The sequence below is a fragment of the Falco rusticolus genome, chromosome W (genome assembly GCF_015220075.1).
Source record: "Falco rusticolus isolate bFalRus1 chromosome W, bFalRus1.pri, whole genome shotgun sequence".
Taxonomy (NCBI): Eukaryota; Metazoa; Chordata; class Aves; order Falconiformes; family Falconidae; genus Falco; species Falco rusticolus.
This window is the reverse complement of record NC_051209.1, coordinates 8823831-8839897: the sequence shown is the minus strand read 5'-3', so window position 1 is coordinate 8839897 and position 16067 is coordinate 8823831. Positions and strand designations below refer to the sequence as shown.

The 16067-nt window shown below is 43.6% G+C and overlaps 1 protein-coding gene across 12 annotated transcripts in view; it reads left to right on the top strand.

Annotated features, from left to right (window-relative positions):
- LOC119140880 (ubiquitin-associated protein 1-like) overlaps positions 1–8023 on the top strand; it is a 34239-nt gene extending 26216 nt beyond the window's left edge. For 8 of the 12 annotated variants that reach the window (XM_037372539.1, XM_037372541.1, XM_037372536.1 and 5 more), the window contains 3 exons: positions 1184–1219; positions 1661–1855; positions 3308–3580. In XM_037372539.1, coding sequence (XP_037228436.1) covers positions 1184–1219; positions 1661–1855; positions 3308–3436 — 360 coding nt within the window. In that variant the 3' untranslated portion in view covers positions 3437–3580. Of the gene's footprint in view, positions 1–1183; positions 1220–1660; positions 1856–3307; positions 3581–5868 lie in introns of those variants that run through there. The other 4 variants (XM_037372544.1, XM_037372547.1, XM_037372545.1 and 1 more) reach the window with 4 other exon arrangements.
- Positions 8024–16067: the final 8044 nt, after the last annotated feature.

Sequence of the window (16067 nt, the reverse complement as noted above, 5' to 3'; positions counted from 1 at the left end):
TAAGAAGAAATGCAGAACAAAGCCTTTTTTTTTTTTTTTTTTTTTTTTTTTTTCTTCCCCCCCCTCCCCCAATAGATGGAACTTGCCAAAATGCTAATACATATTCTTTTTTTATTTTTCTATAAACAGGTTTTTGTTGTTTGTGGTGGTGGGTTTTTTTATGGTGGTGTTTTGTAGGGGTTTTGGGTGTGTGTGTGTTGGTTGGGGGACTTTGTGGGTTGTGGTGTTTTGTTGTTGTGGGGGTTAGTTTTTTGTTTTGGTTTTTTTTTGTTTGGGTGGGTTTTTTTTAGTTTGGGCCCAAAGAAGGCCTTTCTGAAAGAAGTGGACAAGCTTTCAAGCAATCTGTTTGCTTTAAAAGGTATTAAGGAAAGGCAATAAACAGAGGCTCTTGGTCCACAGTGTAATTTCTTGTAGTCTTTTCTAATTTGATTTAAAATACAAGAAGGTTTTTAATCAGATGAACTGAAATGTGCAGATTTGATGGGGCAAAGTTCTGACTCTGCACTCCTGTTATCTTGGGCAAAGTAGTATAAAGTGGTGGATTGGTTCTGCCCTCTGGCAGCCTGGTTCCGCAAAAATGGGGCAGGTGTACAGCAGGGAATGTTACCTAGCCTTGTTGGTATACTGGGAATGGGACCAGCTGTTGGTAGAAAAATCATGTGCTCTTTTTAGCCAGTGTGCCACATTGCTCATGGCATATGAAATGCAGTGCTTTGAGTGTAGAAAAGGGTTATCTATTTCTCTTATCCCTTCTCATGGTCAAAAAAATAAAGGGAAGTCTATAGGCAATGACTTTAAAATTATCACTGTCATTCAGACAGCGTAACACTGGGATGACCTGAACAGGAGCCAGCGTGTTAAGCTGAGCTGTATGAACATATAGTAGTCACAGAATAAACAAGTTTACAATTATTATGAGGGGGGACACATCCTTCTTAGAGTATAATCTGTTTTTGTAGAGTGTTGAGAGAAGAAATGATCGCTATGATTGCTATTCTAGAACTACACACAATTGTAATGTGTGCATCTCGCATGTAGAAGCCTGATCAGACCAAGCCTCCTTAGTATGGTAGTCTTATTCCCAGATCTTTCCCATAAAACCCTTATTTTCCCCCAGCTGTAGCAAATTCTACTCACTGGTGCATAATGTTTATAGTAATCTTATTTGTGTATTGTCCAACAGGTACACCTAGACTACAAGGAAAGAGAAATCCCTGTGGTAAGTTCCCAAATACCTGTGTGCTTGTACTGAAACATGTTTCTGAAAATCTCCAGAAGTAGTGTTCCTCTGAGTACAGAAAATCATAGGTGACGAGTAAACTTTGGGTGAAGGAAGCAATCTCCATGCTTCCCCTGAGGTACAGGGTTTGACTATATCATAAGGTTTGGTATTGAAAGGTTTTCATCCACCAGTAAGAGAGGGTATATTGTGAAGAGTCTGGGTTGTTGATTGTTGTTTTGAGGGTAAAAAGAGTATGGTGGGAGTTCAGACTACGTGCACTGCTTGGTTTCGTCCTAACAGTGAGTAGCTTTCCAAGGGCAGTCTAGAAAGCCTCTTGGATTAATTGCATGGGATATCCTGGTTCTGCACTAGCCAGAAACAGGGTGTGGGGGATGCAGAAGATGATCATCACCTCAGCCTCTGGGTTTTCCCCTTTAGGTAACGCATCAAGATTTCCCAGTGTCTAAAGTGCCCAATAACCCTAGCTGCACAAAGTGGTCGGGTGGCCCTGCTTCTGAACTACAGCAGGTCCTCTCTGCTAGTGAGAAGCAGTGCGTAGAGATGGTTGTCAACATGGGGTACTCGCCTGAGAATGTTCTGAAAGCCATGAAGAAGGGACAGAACATAGACCAGGTAAGAGCTTGTGCAATGGGGAAGAAACCCTTGACTGGATGCTGATTCTGCTAAGAAACAACCTTGGGTTTGCAAAATGGATGGGGGGGAATACTTTTATTTTAGCAAGGGGTTGCAGCCTGTAGCTGCTGTGAGATTATAACTGCTAGAGAAGTTGTCACCTGGCAGTAAAAGCTCCTAAAACCAAAGAGTGTCTGCATATGTTTCTGATAAGAGACTGCTTGAGTCGGCCATACCTGTGGGTGCTGGGTTAGAGCTGTGCTGAGCTTGGGATGGGCTCTTAGCTCTATGTTAAGCTGGGAGAGGTACTGGGCCTTCCCAGGAGCTGCAAAACCATCTGAAGGAAGCTTAGTGTGGCTCTACACCATGCTTAGTGCTGTGTGACAAAAAAAGTCAACTTCCATTGTTCTGTGCATGGGTGAAGATGTTGATGTCTCTCCTTGTAGAGTGAGATTGGCCCCTTTGGGCTTATGACAGCCCCAAAAGGCTATCACAAGGCACCACTGACTGACTTTCTGGTTGTGGTGCTTCCTGCTTTGTGTTGCCTCAAATGCTTACTAAACCCAGGTCACATAGCATAAAGCACTGCAGGGTGAAGCATGGCTCTGGTTCTTGTATGTGCTTCAAACATTCTAAAGCAGGGAAAGTGTGGCCAAACTTTCGATGCTGGCTCTAGGCAGGCTGTGTACTGCACAGAGCATTGCCTGGTGGGACTGTGCCTGTTGCAGAGGAGTGTCCCAGTGACTTCTGCTTGTAGAGCCGATCTGTTTGCCCACTACATACACATTGAGAGCAGTTTAAGCTGTGCACTGGAGTGAACTGTAGTATCGAGTGGAAAAAATGTCCCTTAAGAGGGTGGTTTTAAATCCTGCTGTATTTGTAGGCTGTGTTCTTTTGTGTACCTAGCATACCTATCCGACCTTTCCCTGTACCTCTCAAAGCTGAGAACAGATAAGAAATTTGGCAGCAATTTCTGGGTGTGTGAACTGGGATTTGCAGCTCACTCACCAGTATGCTGAGTTGATCTTAATCTGAAAGCAGTCAGCCTTTTGCATCAGTTTTTGCAGCTGTCTGAGAGGAAGCTAAAGCTGACTGCTGGACCTACAGTTCCATTTTGAAAACTTGTAGTATAAAAAGAACAGTTTAACTTCTGCCTTGTGATCAGGCATGGAAGGCTAAGGATAGGCTTCTGAGACTGCTTTGACTAGAGTGGAAGATGATGTGCAGAGCTGATGGGAAAGCACAGGAGGACAGAAAGGCTTGTCTGTTTTCTCTGAACAAGCTCTTGCATAAAAAGCATCGCAACTCTACTAGGAAGGACTTTATCTCCATCCCTGGTAAAGTCCAGGGTGGAGTCACGCCTCAGCCCCTCTGCGTGTACAGAGATGGTATTCAACTATATGCTGCGAATGCCACTCTGCAAACTTAGTTTCTTTTCTTCATTCCACGTAGGTTTTGGATTACCTGTTAGCACATGGACAGCTTTGTGAGAAGGGCTTTGATCCACTTCTTGTTGAAGCAGCTTTGGAGATGCGCCAGTGCTCAGAGGAGAAGGTGAGGGTGCGATGTACTAAGGAATAGAGAGAATGTGCTGTGATGGGGAATTCAGCAGAAGTTCCTCTGGCTGCTGTAATTTTGACTTTCATGATGATGCTGTCTTGTTTCCAAAACTGACTGCTGAAGGACATCCTTGCGGCAATAAAGTGAATATGTTTTAAAGCATTAGAATTCTTCTGCATTGTTTTATCGCTCTCACTTGCATGCATTTTTATGGGGACAGGATTTTTTAAAGATCCTGCTTATTCTGGTTGTAATGTTTTGAACCCAGAGTTCTATTGTGGGGTGAGGTGCTTGGTACAGAGATGGTTAATTTCAGAAGCAGCAAATTATCTTTCAAATCCTGCCAGCCTGCCCTGGCTGTGAATTTTCTTCCTTGTACAAACACGTGTTTGGGGAAGAGTGGCTGGAAAGCTGCCTGCTGGAAAAGGACCTCGGGGTGTTGGTTGACAGCCAGCTGAACATGAGCCGGCAGTGCGCCCAGGTGGCCATGGCCAGCAGCATCCTGGCCTGTATCAGAAATAGCATGGCTAGCAGGACTAGGGAAGTGATCGTCCCCCTATACTTGGTACTGGTGAGGCCGTACCTTGAATACTGTGTTCACTTTTGGGCCCCTCGCTTCAGGAGGGACATTGAGGTGCTGCAGCATGTCCAGAGAAGGCAGCGAAGCTGGTGAAGGATCTGGAGCACAAGTTTTATGAGGAGCAGCTGAGGGAACTGGGGCTGTTTAGCCTGGAGAAGAGGAGGCTCAGGGGAGACCTTATTGCTCTCTCTAACTACCTGAAAGGAGGTTGTAGGCAGGTGGGGTTGGTCTCTTCTGTTGCTTGTTAATTGGGAGAAGAAATGGCTTCAAGTTGCTCCAGGGGAGGTTTAGATCAGGTATTAGGAAATATTTCTTCACTGAAAGGGTAGTGAAGCATTTGAACAGGCTGCCAAGGGTGGTTGGGGGTGTGGAACCACCATCCCTGGAGGTATTAAAGAAAGCAGGTAGATGCAGTGCTTGGGGACATGGTTTAGTGATGAACTTGGCAGTCCTGGGTTAATGGTTGTACTTGATGATCTCAAAGGTCTTTTCCAATTTAAATGATTCTATGACATCTGTCTGACTGCTCAGTCAATTAGGTTAGTGCTCTTTCTGGAAGAAGCTGAAAATGTTTTTGGGGTCTGGTTCACTGTCTGTCTGTTCTACCAGCACCAAAGTACAGAGGCAGGAGCAGGTAGCCAGGGCAGAGGACAGCAGGATCTCTTAAAGTTTCCCAGCCTGTTGTGTGCCAATTTATTATATGAAATCTTTAGAGGTGCAACCTACCCCCACCCCTTACATATTTACGCTTTCTTGCCTTTCTTGGGCTTAGTGATGAGCTCGCAGAGGAACTATGGTGTGAAGATGGGAGAAGTGACTGAGTTCAGGAAACACGTTTGCTACTGTCTTAACTCCAAAATTGGAAACTGCTGATCTCCTGATCATCCATTTCAACCTGTTTTTCTAGTTTTTTGGTCATGTTTCCCCCCAAGTGGAACAGAGGCTCTGTAAATGGCACAGGGTTCATAAGTCTGATTGGCTGATTCACTTGTTACTTTATTTTTTGAAAGCTCAGGGAAGATTTGTAGTTGATGTTGGTAGTATTGTACACAGTGTGTCCAGTAGGGTTTGTGCTAATCTCCCAAGTTTGCCCTAGATCTGAAGAGCCAGTTGATAGCAAGGGCTACTCTACTCTACTCTTCCCAAAGTCAAAGTAACTTTAAAAAAATTCAGATGCAGCAGTGGCTGCTAGATGGGGGAGCAGGGTGACATCAATCAGTCTGAGTTAAGCTAGGCTGATAAATTTCCTACTGGGAGACACACCCCCATAGACTGAGCTTTGGTGCCCTTGCTGAAGAGGATTTTGGAAATGCAGGACTGCAGACACAGCAGACTGAAGGTGAGGCTCTGTGGGCTGTTGCACCCATAGCTCTGCTGTTCCATCTCCAGTTAGAGAGAGCCAGGATGTACTTGGGGAGGAGGAATCCACCCCATGGAGTGCCCAGTCCCTGAAGACTGGCTCTGTGCTAAACCTCCACCAAGCACTGATCTTTTCTCTTGCAAATAATGGACTGTCTATGATCACAGAACTTCTCCAACTAATGAGCCAATTTAAAGAAAAGGGCTTTGAAGTACAAGACATTAAGGAGGTCTTATTATTAAATAACAATGACCAACACAAGGCTTTGGAAGATTTAATGGCCCGTGCAGGAGCTAGTTGAAAACACATGAGTGTGCAAAGGAGCAGGACTAGCCCTGCCACCTTCACATCCAGTGTGGCTTGCTCTCAGCAGGAAGGAGTCTAGCTTTTCACATACATGGGAGAGAGACTGAGCAAGCCCATCCACGTATATCACTAGCACTTCTCTTTCCACCGAGAGCCAACTTTCTTTCTTAGTAAAGGACATTTTAAAAACTTGTTTCCTTTTTCCAGCTTGGTCAGACTGCCTAGACTGCCCAACCTCTACTGGAATTCCACCTATGTAGAGACTGGAATGGTTTCTTCCCCTCGCTGTTGCACTGGAGTTGGACAGAATACTAAGTTGGCTCTGAAACTAGGATGCTTTGGTTCTTTGAAGCTGCTTTCATGGTATCTGCTTGTACTGAATTACTTGACTGTGTCGTAGTCCAGATCAACTGGTTAAATTTGACCTTTAGTGCAATGGAGTTTTATTTTTTTGGTTTAAAGTTAGTCTGTAACTTAGTAAAATACTGGTTCAGAAACTGTTGCTATGCATAAAGAGAGAAACTGTTCCTCTTAGGCTTTCTTGGTTGTGTGTTTGTTTTTTTTTTTTTACCCATGCATCCAACAACACTTCTGCCAGACATGAGCATCCAATGCTGAATGGTGTGCAAGTTCTCTTAAAACAGGTAAACTTTGAACTCTACCTGGACCTGCAACTTGTGTTGGTTCTTGAACCTGAAGGCAGAGATGGAGCTCAGTATTCTTAATCCTCCAGGTTTGTAGGATATTTAAGACAATGCCCTGCTAGGAAATCTGTTATCTTTTTGTTTTAAATAATATTGTGTGATGCAGGAGGCTTCTTTCAAGTGCTTTCTTTAGAACAAATATACTCACTGCATTATTTCCATTTCTCACACTGTTATAAAATTACATAATAACATCTAGTACTAGAAATCAGGTTTGGGGTTGTTTTTGATACTTTATGTTGTACATTGTTCAAGTTCTAAATAAAATATCAGTAGTCTCGAGGAATCTTTAATTTGCTAAATATTTTGATTCTGCAGAAGAACAACTAATAAAACCCTTAAATACAACTCCCAGTGTCATGGTTCCCATATCATGCTCTGGCTTCAGCAGATGAAGAACTTGCTGAATCCTGCCTGCCCAAGTGGTGCTTGTTCCTGTAGGCATGCATGAACACTGTGTTGGGCAGAACAACCAGAGGCTTCCAGGCAGATGGCTGCAGTGGTAGAATGTGCTGCTTTTTTCTGTGGCTTGCTTTTGTTGCAAAAAACAAGCTTAGAGATCCAAACTCATTGTTACAGGATGGAGCTGGGAGCATTGGACTTCAGGAGGGGAAAACAACTCCGGTGGTTGCCTCAGTTCAGGTTTTTCATAAGAGGTTTTAGCTTATCAGGACCCCAAAGGAGATGGCATTTCTCTCTATTATGTTGTTAACTTTATATGACCTTTTAAAACATTTGGGTTCAGCGTTCCTAGAATTCTCTGTGAGGTGCTTGACTGTTAATTATATACCTTTACTTAAAACAAATGATGCTGAGGAGAGATGTAGCTGGTAAGTATCTAGGAAATGTAGAGATGGATGAGTAGGACCAGGGCAGATTGTCTTGCACTGTATCCTGTAGCATTGAGCTTCACTAGCTTATAGTGGTGGGGCTGAAATGAATTGTCTTAAGAATGACACTCAGCAACTGCTGTCTCTGTAGGTGTAGGTAAATCAGTTGCCCAGCTTGCTTTCCCAGGTGAGAAATGTGACAGTCTGAAATGAAGTTCCTGATTAGTCAGAAAAGCTGGAAAGCAAAACTCAAACTGCTTTACTGTCACTGCTGAGAGCATTTGGTTGTGTTGCTTGTTTTGGTTTTTATCAGGATTAATATCCAAACAAGTCTGTCTGGTCTGAGACAGTCCTGAAGGGGCAAGAAGTCTTGCCAGTGAAGAAACAACTATTTAGACCAAACCTCTGAATAAAATAATCTCTTTAGTTGTGTTACTGTGTGTTAAGTTTTTTCAGTCTCCCCACTACAGTAACAACTTCTGCTCCCACCTCTACAGCAGTCTCCATAAGCAGAGAGGTGAAGATGGGGAAGCGATACCTGTAAAGTTGGTCTCCTCCTTCCAAAGAGACATACCTGTCTGTGTCTTCCCTGGTAACACTGCTCTTGTTTCATCAGTGAGGTTTCTGGATTTACATCTGTATTGGGTTTGCATGGCCAGGTTTTGGTAGCAGAGGGACTATAAGTGTAGCTTCTGTGAGAAGATGCCAGAAGTTTCCCCCATGTTTGATAAAGCCAGCACCAGCTGTCTCCAAGATGGACCTGCTGCTGGCTGAAGCTGAGCCCGTTGGTGATGGTGGTAGGCTCTCTGTGATATCATATTAAGAAGGGGAGAAAAACCGCTGTGGAACAGCAGCCAGAAGAGAGGAGTTGAGAATATGTGAGAGAAATAACTGCAGACACCAAGGTCAGTGAAGAAGGAGGGGGGGAGGAGGTGCACTAGGGGCTGGAGCAGAGATTCCCTTGCAGCCTGTGGTGAAGACCGTGGGTGAAGCAGGTTGTCCCCCTGCAGCCTGTAGAAGACCCTGAGCCATAGCAGGTGTATGCGTCCTGAAGGAAGCTGTGACCCTGTGGAGAGTGGAACCCACACTGGAGCAGGTTTTCTGTCAGGACTTGTGATTCTGTGGGTGACACATGCTGGAGCAGTTTGTTCCTGAAGGACTGCACCCTGTGGAAAGGACCCATGCTGGAGCAGTTTGAAGAGCTGCAGCCTGTGGGAAGGTCCCATGTTGGAGAAGTTTGTGGAGGACTGTCTCCCATAGGTGGGACCCCATGCTGGAGCGGGGGAAGAGTGAGGAGGGAGTGGCAGAGACAATGTTGTGATGAACTGACTACAGCCCCTGTTCCCCATCCCCCTGTGTCGCTCAGGGGGAGGAGGTAGAGGAATTTGGGAGTAAGGTTGAGCCTAGGAAGAAGGAAGGGGTGTTTTAAGAGTTGTTTTCATTTCTCATTATCCTACTCTGATAAGTAATAAATTAATTTCCTCAGGTTGAGTCTGTTTTACCAGTGATGGTAATTGCTGAGTGATCTCCCTGTCCTTATCTCAGCTCATGAGCCTTTCACTGTATTTTCTCCTTCCTGGCCAGCTGAGGAGTGGAAGTGATAGAGCAGCTTGGAGAGGATTAACCTGGTGACTTAGGGGTGAGGCAGTTCTGAAGAAACATGTAACAAGTGATACAATGTGATGAGAATTGAATGTTGTTTTGGGTGCTGTGCATCACTAGTTACTCTGGTACTGTTGTTCTCTCCTGTCAAGGTATGAACAAACTTGGCCTGGATGTGGGATCCAGGGTCCAGCTGGTGCGAGGCTGGACTCTGCCCTGCTGTTAGCTGGTGAGATGATGACTACATCCCTGGTCATACTTAAGACCTTAGGGCTTTTCCTTAGGTTCTCAGATCAGATTATGTACCTGGTATTTGGCACTGCTTTAACTTTTTGTCAGAGGTTGTTCTGCCTCCTTGTGCTAGCTGCTGCCAGATACTGAGCTTGTGAGGAGAAGTGTAGAGGCAGAGCCAAAACTGGTGGTTGTGCTTTGAGCCAGAGACTCCCTGAGCTGCCTCCAGATGGTTCTGGACAGCAGCAGCCTGGTAAGGACTCTGATACTGAAGAGCTGTCAGGCTTCCTACTCTGCTTGCAGATGGCTGGAGACCTGGTGGGATGAGAAGTGCTGCTGTGGTTGCTGCCTTGTTTTGAGGGTGACTTCTTTCTGGGATCCTACAGTCTGTCAGGCAGCAGGAGCTGTGGATACTCCTGTGCTCTAGGGCTGCAGCATGGCTCCTGCAGCTGCTTGGTTCTGCTGGAGCGCCCCTGGGCAGCACAGGTTGCTGACCCCAGAAGCCTGTGTTAGCAGCTTTTCTGCACATGGCCTGTGGCTGGGCAGCTCTCCGTGCTGGGGAGGCTGCTGGCTTTTGGCTGCCTGTGCAGTGTTGTTTTGCTGCTGCCATAGGCCGTTCAGGTCAGCCACATGTGGCTGACCTGAAAGCTTCTGAAATGCCAGCTCTGTCAACAGGCCAGGTGTGAAGGGGATTTCATACTGATTCCCAGCCCCAGTTAATCTTCTGAAATCCAACATTTTTATGGATCATATTTACAACAAATTTTACCAGAGTTCTGTAGGAAACTTTATTTTAAATAACATCAATTATCCAAATAAAATACCAAGTGTTAATAGTCTTTGTTGTACTTGAATACAAAAGTGAACCCATTTTAGTTCTGTATTTATTTGATTGAGAGAGCCTGGCTACATACAATCTTAGACTGCTGTAATGACAATTTCACATGTGTTCCTCAAATTGAAATGAAAACCATTCATATTGGGTTAAGGTATTATTTTTGGGAAATAATTGTGATAGGGGTGTTATTGATATGGAGAAATAATGTGAAATGGGGACAATGGACATCGATTGTGATTGTATATGTCTGCCCAAGGAATGTGGGTATGGTGACTGGTCATGGGTGTGGTGTCTGGTCACATAGGCACACAGCTTTGAGGAGACGCCTGCCCTTCTTCCTCTAACAAAGGGGCTATTTATAAAAAGGATGAGAGACATTCCAATGTTATCTAGAGGAAGGGAGTGCTAAGGCTTCTTGCTGGAGAAGATCGGATGGTCACAAGGACATGAATCACCTGCAGACCTGCAGGACCACCACATTCCAGGCAAAGGACTGATAAGCTAATTAACATACAAAGCGAGAGTAAGCGGGTTTAGGTAAGGGATATGTATAGGCGTTAATTGAATATTCATTTGTTTTATTGTATAAATGTGAGATGGTTCGTCACTTTGGGCATGCACGCTTGTGGAGGAGCGATCCCCCGTGCATCTGCGCGCAATAAACATACCTACTTTATAACTTTCGAGTTATAGAGTCCAATTCCGCAGTCAGTTTGGCGAGCCAGGCAGGAGGATTTCTGCTCGGCTGAGGGACCAGCTGTGGAGCGGACGCTCCTAGGCGCGCCCCGGGAGATTTCCTCGGAGGAGCCTCCTCTTCTCAGCTGTTCACCCGGGAGCAGAAGAGAAACCCCTGGATCCACGGATAAAACGGTATGTTTAGTAACGGGGCGGCTGGTGAGACGCACGGAGACGTCCGGCGCGCAGCGTAGTCCCCAGGAGGAAAGGTACCTTGGGAGGGGGGTTGCTGACCAAGGGGTGGCCGCTAGCGATCTTGAGGGCAGATCGAGCAAACCCGAGGTTACTGCCATTCCTAAAAGCCCGGAGGCCTCGTGACGGAAAGCGGGGGGCGGGACGGAATAAGGCGGAATCTCACAGGAACAAGAGGGACCTCACAGCAAAAGTAAAAGGGAAACTTTTGCGTAGGAAAAAAAAAAAAACAAACAAAAAAAAAAAACCAAACCAAAAAAAGGAAAACATGGGAGTAACAAAATCTTAAATACTTCATAAAGATCTGGGAAGCTAAAAACTTCCTTTAGGTTGTCTTAAGATTTGGGGAATTCCTAGAATGTAACAACTGAAATAGCGCTCTGTGTCTTGTCTGTTCTATGTGTTGTCTTGTTACATGTTCAAAACTTGGAGTTATGAAATGTATGTTGAAAAATAATAATACTCTGGTAATTCGTGGCAAATAGCGGAAAACTTAACACTCTGCTCAAGACCAGGAGAAATTGGTATTTTGTTTGTTGTTTGTTTTTTTGGCAATTGCTCATTGAAATGCATACTTTGTGAACTGTCAGTGTTCCTAAGTTGTACATAAGTGCACGGTACCGTATAACATACTGCTTGTGTGCCTGAGGGCTGCCCGGAGAGTGTGAATGGTGTGATTGAGATGCGCATTTTGATTTTCCGTGTATAGCTTAATTATTTTGACTGAGTGTGAGTGCAAGAGTGCTTGAGATGCGCGTTTGAGTGCAAAACGAGTAAGGAGCTCTATCCGCGTTTCCGACCTTGGGTGGCTAAGGCGGCCGGAGAAAACAAAGTAATTAAAATTGTGAAATGGGAAATGGAAGAAGTAAGCCCTGTGAAAAATCGCCCTTGGGTTGTATATTAAAACACTGGAGGGATATCATAGGACAGGGTGGCACCGAAAATAGAAGGAAATTGGTTAAATATTGTAATCAGTGGTGGCCTTTGTATAAATTGGGGAGTGATGCGAAATGGCCTCAGGAGGGAGGAACATTAGATTATAACACTCTCCTGCAATTAATGTTTCTGAGGAGAGAAGGAAAATAGGACGAAGTATCATATGCAGACATGTTCTTCGTCCTCCGGGACAAACCTGAGTGGCAAAAGGACTGTGGATTAGTACCCCCTCGGGACCCTATGGTACTAGCACTAGAAAGAGTACAGGATTAACATCACCTGATCTTTGATTATGGCTCTAGAAAAGGACAGAAAAAAAAAAACAACAAAAACAACTGAGACCTAAACTAGAAAGATGTTCTTGTTGAAATTTTTGTGTTAAAAGCTCAGGTTGTGGTTCCTTCTGTGGAGCAACCAGAATGAAACACGTTGTAAGATAAGAACTTGTACTGATGTATGTAAAACCTGAGGCGTGTGTGTGTGGAGAATCAAAGACCTTGTGAAAGCGTTGGGGTGAGTTTGTACAAACCCCCGTACCCCCTCGAAGGTGCGACTGAGCCATGCTGGGATGCATGGCATGATGTTTGCTGTTTGCCTGCAAAGGCATGATGTGTAAGAACACAGACTTAAAGCAACAAGTAGCAGTTTTGCATTCAGGGTAAGAAAGAGTTAAAACAGAAGTGCTGTAGCAGGGGCAGGCTTGTGTAACCTGCAGAGCAGGAAGAGCATCTCCTGCCCCGAACCCTTCTGCTGGTAAGGAGGAGGGGATTGCTATTGCTGACAATTGAGCAGAGGGACCTGACAAGGTCACCCCAATTGCTGCAGCATTTGCAGTACAACAGGACCGGTAACGGCCCCTTTAGGGCAGGCAATGGGTATGAGGTGGAATTTTAGTGAATACAAAAACAACTTATTTGTTAAACTTCAGAGAAAAAAAATATAATTTGTTACAGTTGTGGGAGCTGCTGGCCACCAGGAAAACATCCTGAAACCTTTAAAGTACAAACTAAGAAAACAAATAAGAATGCCAAATTCACCAAAATCTTTGTTGGGATGAGATTTATTAGAACATCTAGACGTTTAAAGAAGGAGAAATGAAACCAAAAGTTAAAAATGATCAAGTAATTGAAATATTGAGCTTATCTTTAATTCAACAGAAAAGAGGAAAAGAGGACCTCCCTGAAGTAAAAGAAACTTTTAACCAGGTGTATCTGAAAATCCAGGAAAGGTGAAAAATGCTTTACCTGTTACAGTAAAAATGATAAGGGGGAGGCTTGCTCAGTTCAGATAAAAACAATATCCCTTGGTCAGCAAGGCTGTGGGGATACTGGCAGAAAAACTGAGATAAAATACACTCTGTAGTAGCTCTACTAATGTAAATCTGTGTGTTTTGCCGTGACAGTGACTTGTTATGGGATGTGCAGGTGAAACTCTGCATTGACAACAAAGTACAAGGAATAAGGTTGGTCAGGTGCCTCCTACCATAGTCAAGGGCAAGACTGGGTTGGCCTCTGTGTTTGCCACCAAGAAGAATCTTGAGCTCAGCTGTTGGCTGCAACCCAGTAGGCGTTGAGCGGTGGGAACATATGCCATGCCAGACCTTGATGTGAGGAATGGCCCCCTCTGTTATAAGAGGGTCATCCAGGAAGGAAGAACATAAGATGGCCCATTGAGGCACTGATTTGGAAATTGGAAACCACCTGGCTGACCATGAGGCCAGACAAGTAACAGAGGAGGTAGGAAAGGAGGAATTATCCTTAATACCAGTCGATAAAATCCAAACTGTAAGTACAGTTCAGGAGCCAAACTATTCTAAAGAAAACTTATAAGGTAATTCAGGACATGAATGATAAAATAAAAATAAATAAGTGGACTTATTTAAGGGATGGTCGTATAGTGGTACCATCCAATTTAATATGGACCACAGCCCTATTATTAATAAGACGCATTGGGGAGCTGATACTTTATATAAAAGTCTAAATCAGAAATTGATAGGGCGAAACTTGTATACTGTAATAAAACAGGTGACTCAGCAATGTGAAATGTGTTTACGCAATAATCCCAATACAGCAAATAAAATAAAACTAGGGAACATTAGTAGAGGAAATTATCCAGGACAACAGTGGCAAGCTGATTTTCCGAACTCCCAAGAAAAGGGGGGGACCAGTATTTATTAGTTATGTCTGATATGTTTTCAGGTTGGCCAAAAGCCTTTCCTTGTTGAACAAATAAAGCAAGAGAGGTAACGAAGGGACTGTTAAATGAAATTATCCCCCGCTTTGGGGTTCCGGCAACAATCTCTTCCAATAGAGACTCACACTTTTGTGCCAAAATAGTACAACAAGTGAGAACAGTATTGGGAATAGATTGGCAATTACGTACTCCTTATTACTTCAATGTTCTGTTTGGTGCTGTCGAAGAATGATCAGAAAGCATAATGATCAGAGAGCATAATGATAGTTTTTAGAACAGGGGGGATTGAATAATGAGCTACGTACAATGAGTGATGAATGGTATACTACTTTTTTAGAAAATGATGTGCTTATATATAATTATCCAAAGTTGGGAGGTGTTCAAGGACCCTTATTGTCAACATGATGAATACACCAAGACCCTTAGTGTCAGCACCACGGATGTACTAGACACAAGGTCCTTGGATTCGTTATCTTTATAAGGGCCATCTGGTCCTAAGTTTGTGTTGTGTATATAACGCTACCTAAACAAGGAATTTGAATCATGCTCATTAGTCTATCGAGGAACAGAGTCTGCACAGAAACAAGAAGGTAAAAAAGGTTCACTGGAGGAAGACTCCTGATCTTCATCCTGAAGACCCCCCAGGCGACCACTCCTCAAGGACATTGTGCAGGAGCGGAATATGTAAATGAATTCCCGGAATTGTAATGAATATGTAAATCATTTCCTGATGGAAACCATAATTGGTGGGATACTCTCATTGGCTGGTCACCTTCTGCAACAGGAATTCTTAATGCTGTGGTACACCCCATTGTGATCTTATTGATCAGTTTAGGAATTTCCTTAATACTAACCATTATATTTGTGGGTTTGGAGAATGTTTAAAAGGGTAACGCTTATGTATGATGCTTTATATCATTCGGGAAGACTGCTTAAGTAAAAGAATTTACTTAGTTTGATCGAAAAGGGGGGATTGATATGGAGAGATAGTGTGAAATGGGGACAATGGACATCGATTGTGATTGTATAGGTCTGCCCAAGGAATGTGGGTATGGTGACTAGTCATGGGTGTGGTGTCTGGTCACATAGGCACACAGCTTTGAGGAGACAACTACAGTTTTGAGGAGACCTGCCCTTCTTCCTCTAGCAAAGGGGCTATTTAAAAAAGAAAGAGAAAAGGATGAGAGACATTCCAATGTTATCTAGAGGGAGGGAGTGCTAAGTCTCCTTGCTGGAGAAGACCGGATGGTCACAAGGACATGAATCACCTACAAACCTGCAAGACCACCACATTCCAGGCAAAGGACTGATAAGCTAATTAACATACAAAGCGAGAGTAAGCGGGTTTAGGTAAGGGATATGTATAGGCGTTAATTGAACATTCATTTGTTTTATTGTATAAATGTTCGTCACTTCGGGCATGCACGCTTGTGGAGGAGCGATCCCCCGTGCATCTGCGCGCAATAAACATACCTACTTTATAACTTTCGAGTTATAGAGTTTAATTCCGTACATCAAAAGGTAGATGAGACTGAATTTTCAAAAAATAAAGATGTGTAAAGATAGCAGTATGGGGAGGGTGGAGGACAAGCAAAATGAGCAAAAGGGAATGATTTTGTAGCAATTATGAGGTATGAAACAAAGATCAAGGTTTTTTTGTCAATTGTTTTATTCTTATTCTGTTAATTTGCTATTACAATTAATTGCAAAACAGTTATTTTTCTTATTAAAAATTTTCAATTTACAGAGAAAAATGCTAACCACTAGCAAAACCATGGAGAGCAGAGGAAGGCAGGAAAACTGAAGTTATAAGTCTGAACAGAGATATGAATGAACGACAGTAACAATAGATTTATTTTAATTTAGTGGTATAAACACTTATATGTTCTTGTTCAATCCCTTACAGAAAAGCTATTTGGGAGCTGCTGCAAGACAATTTTAAGGAGCTCACTCACTTGTGGTAAAGTGACAAGGGAAAAAAGGCAAAAGATTAAGTACAGAATACCATGTAATGCTAGCCAAATGATTTGATGTAATCAGAAAAGGTTTGTTGTTTCAGAAAGAGTAATTATGGCTTAATGAGTCTCCTGCAAAGGTAAATGATGTGGCTGATTTAAATTCTCAATAACCGTCTTCTGCCACGCT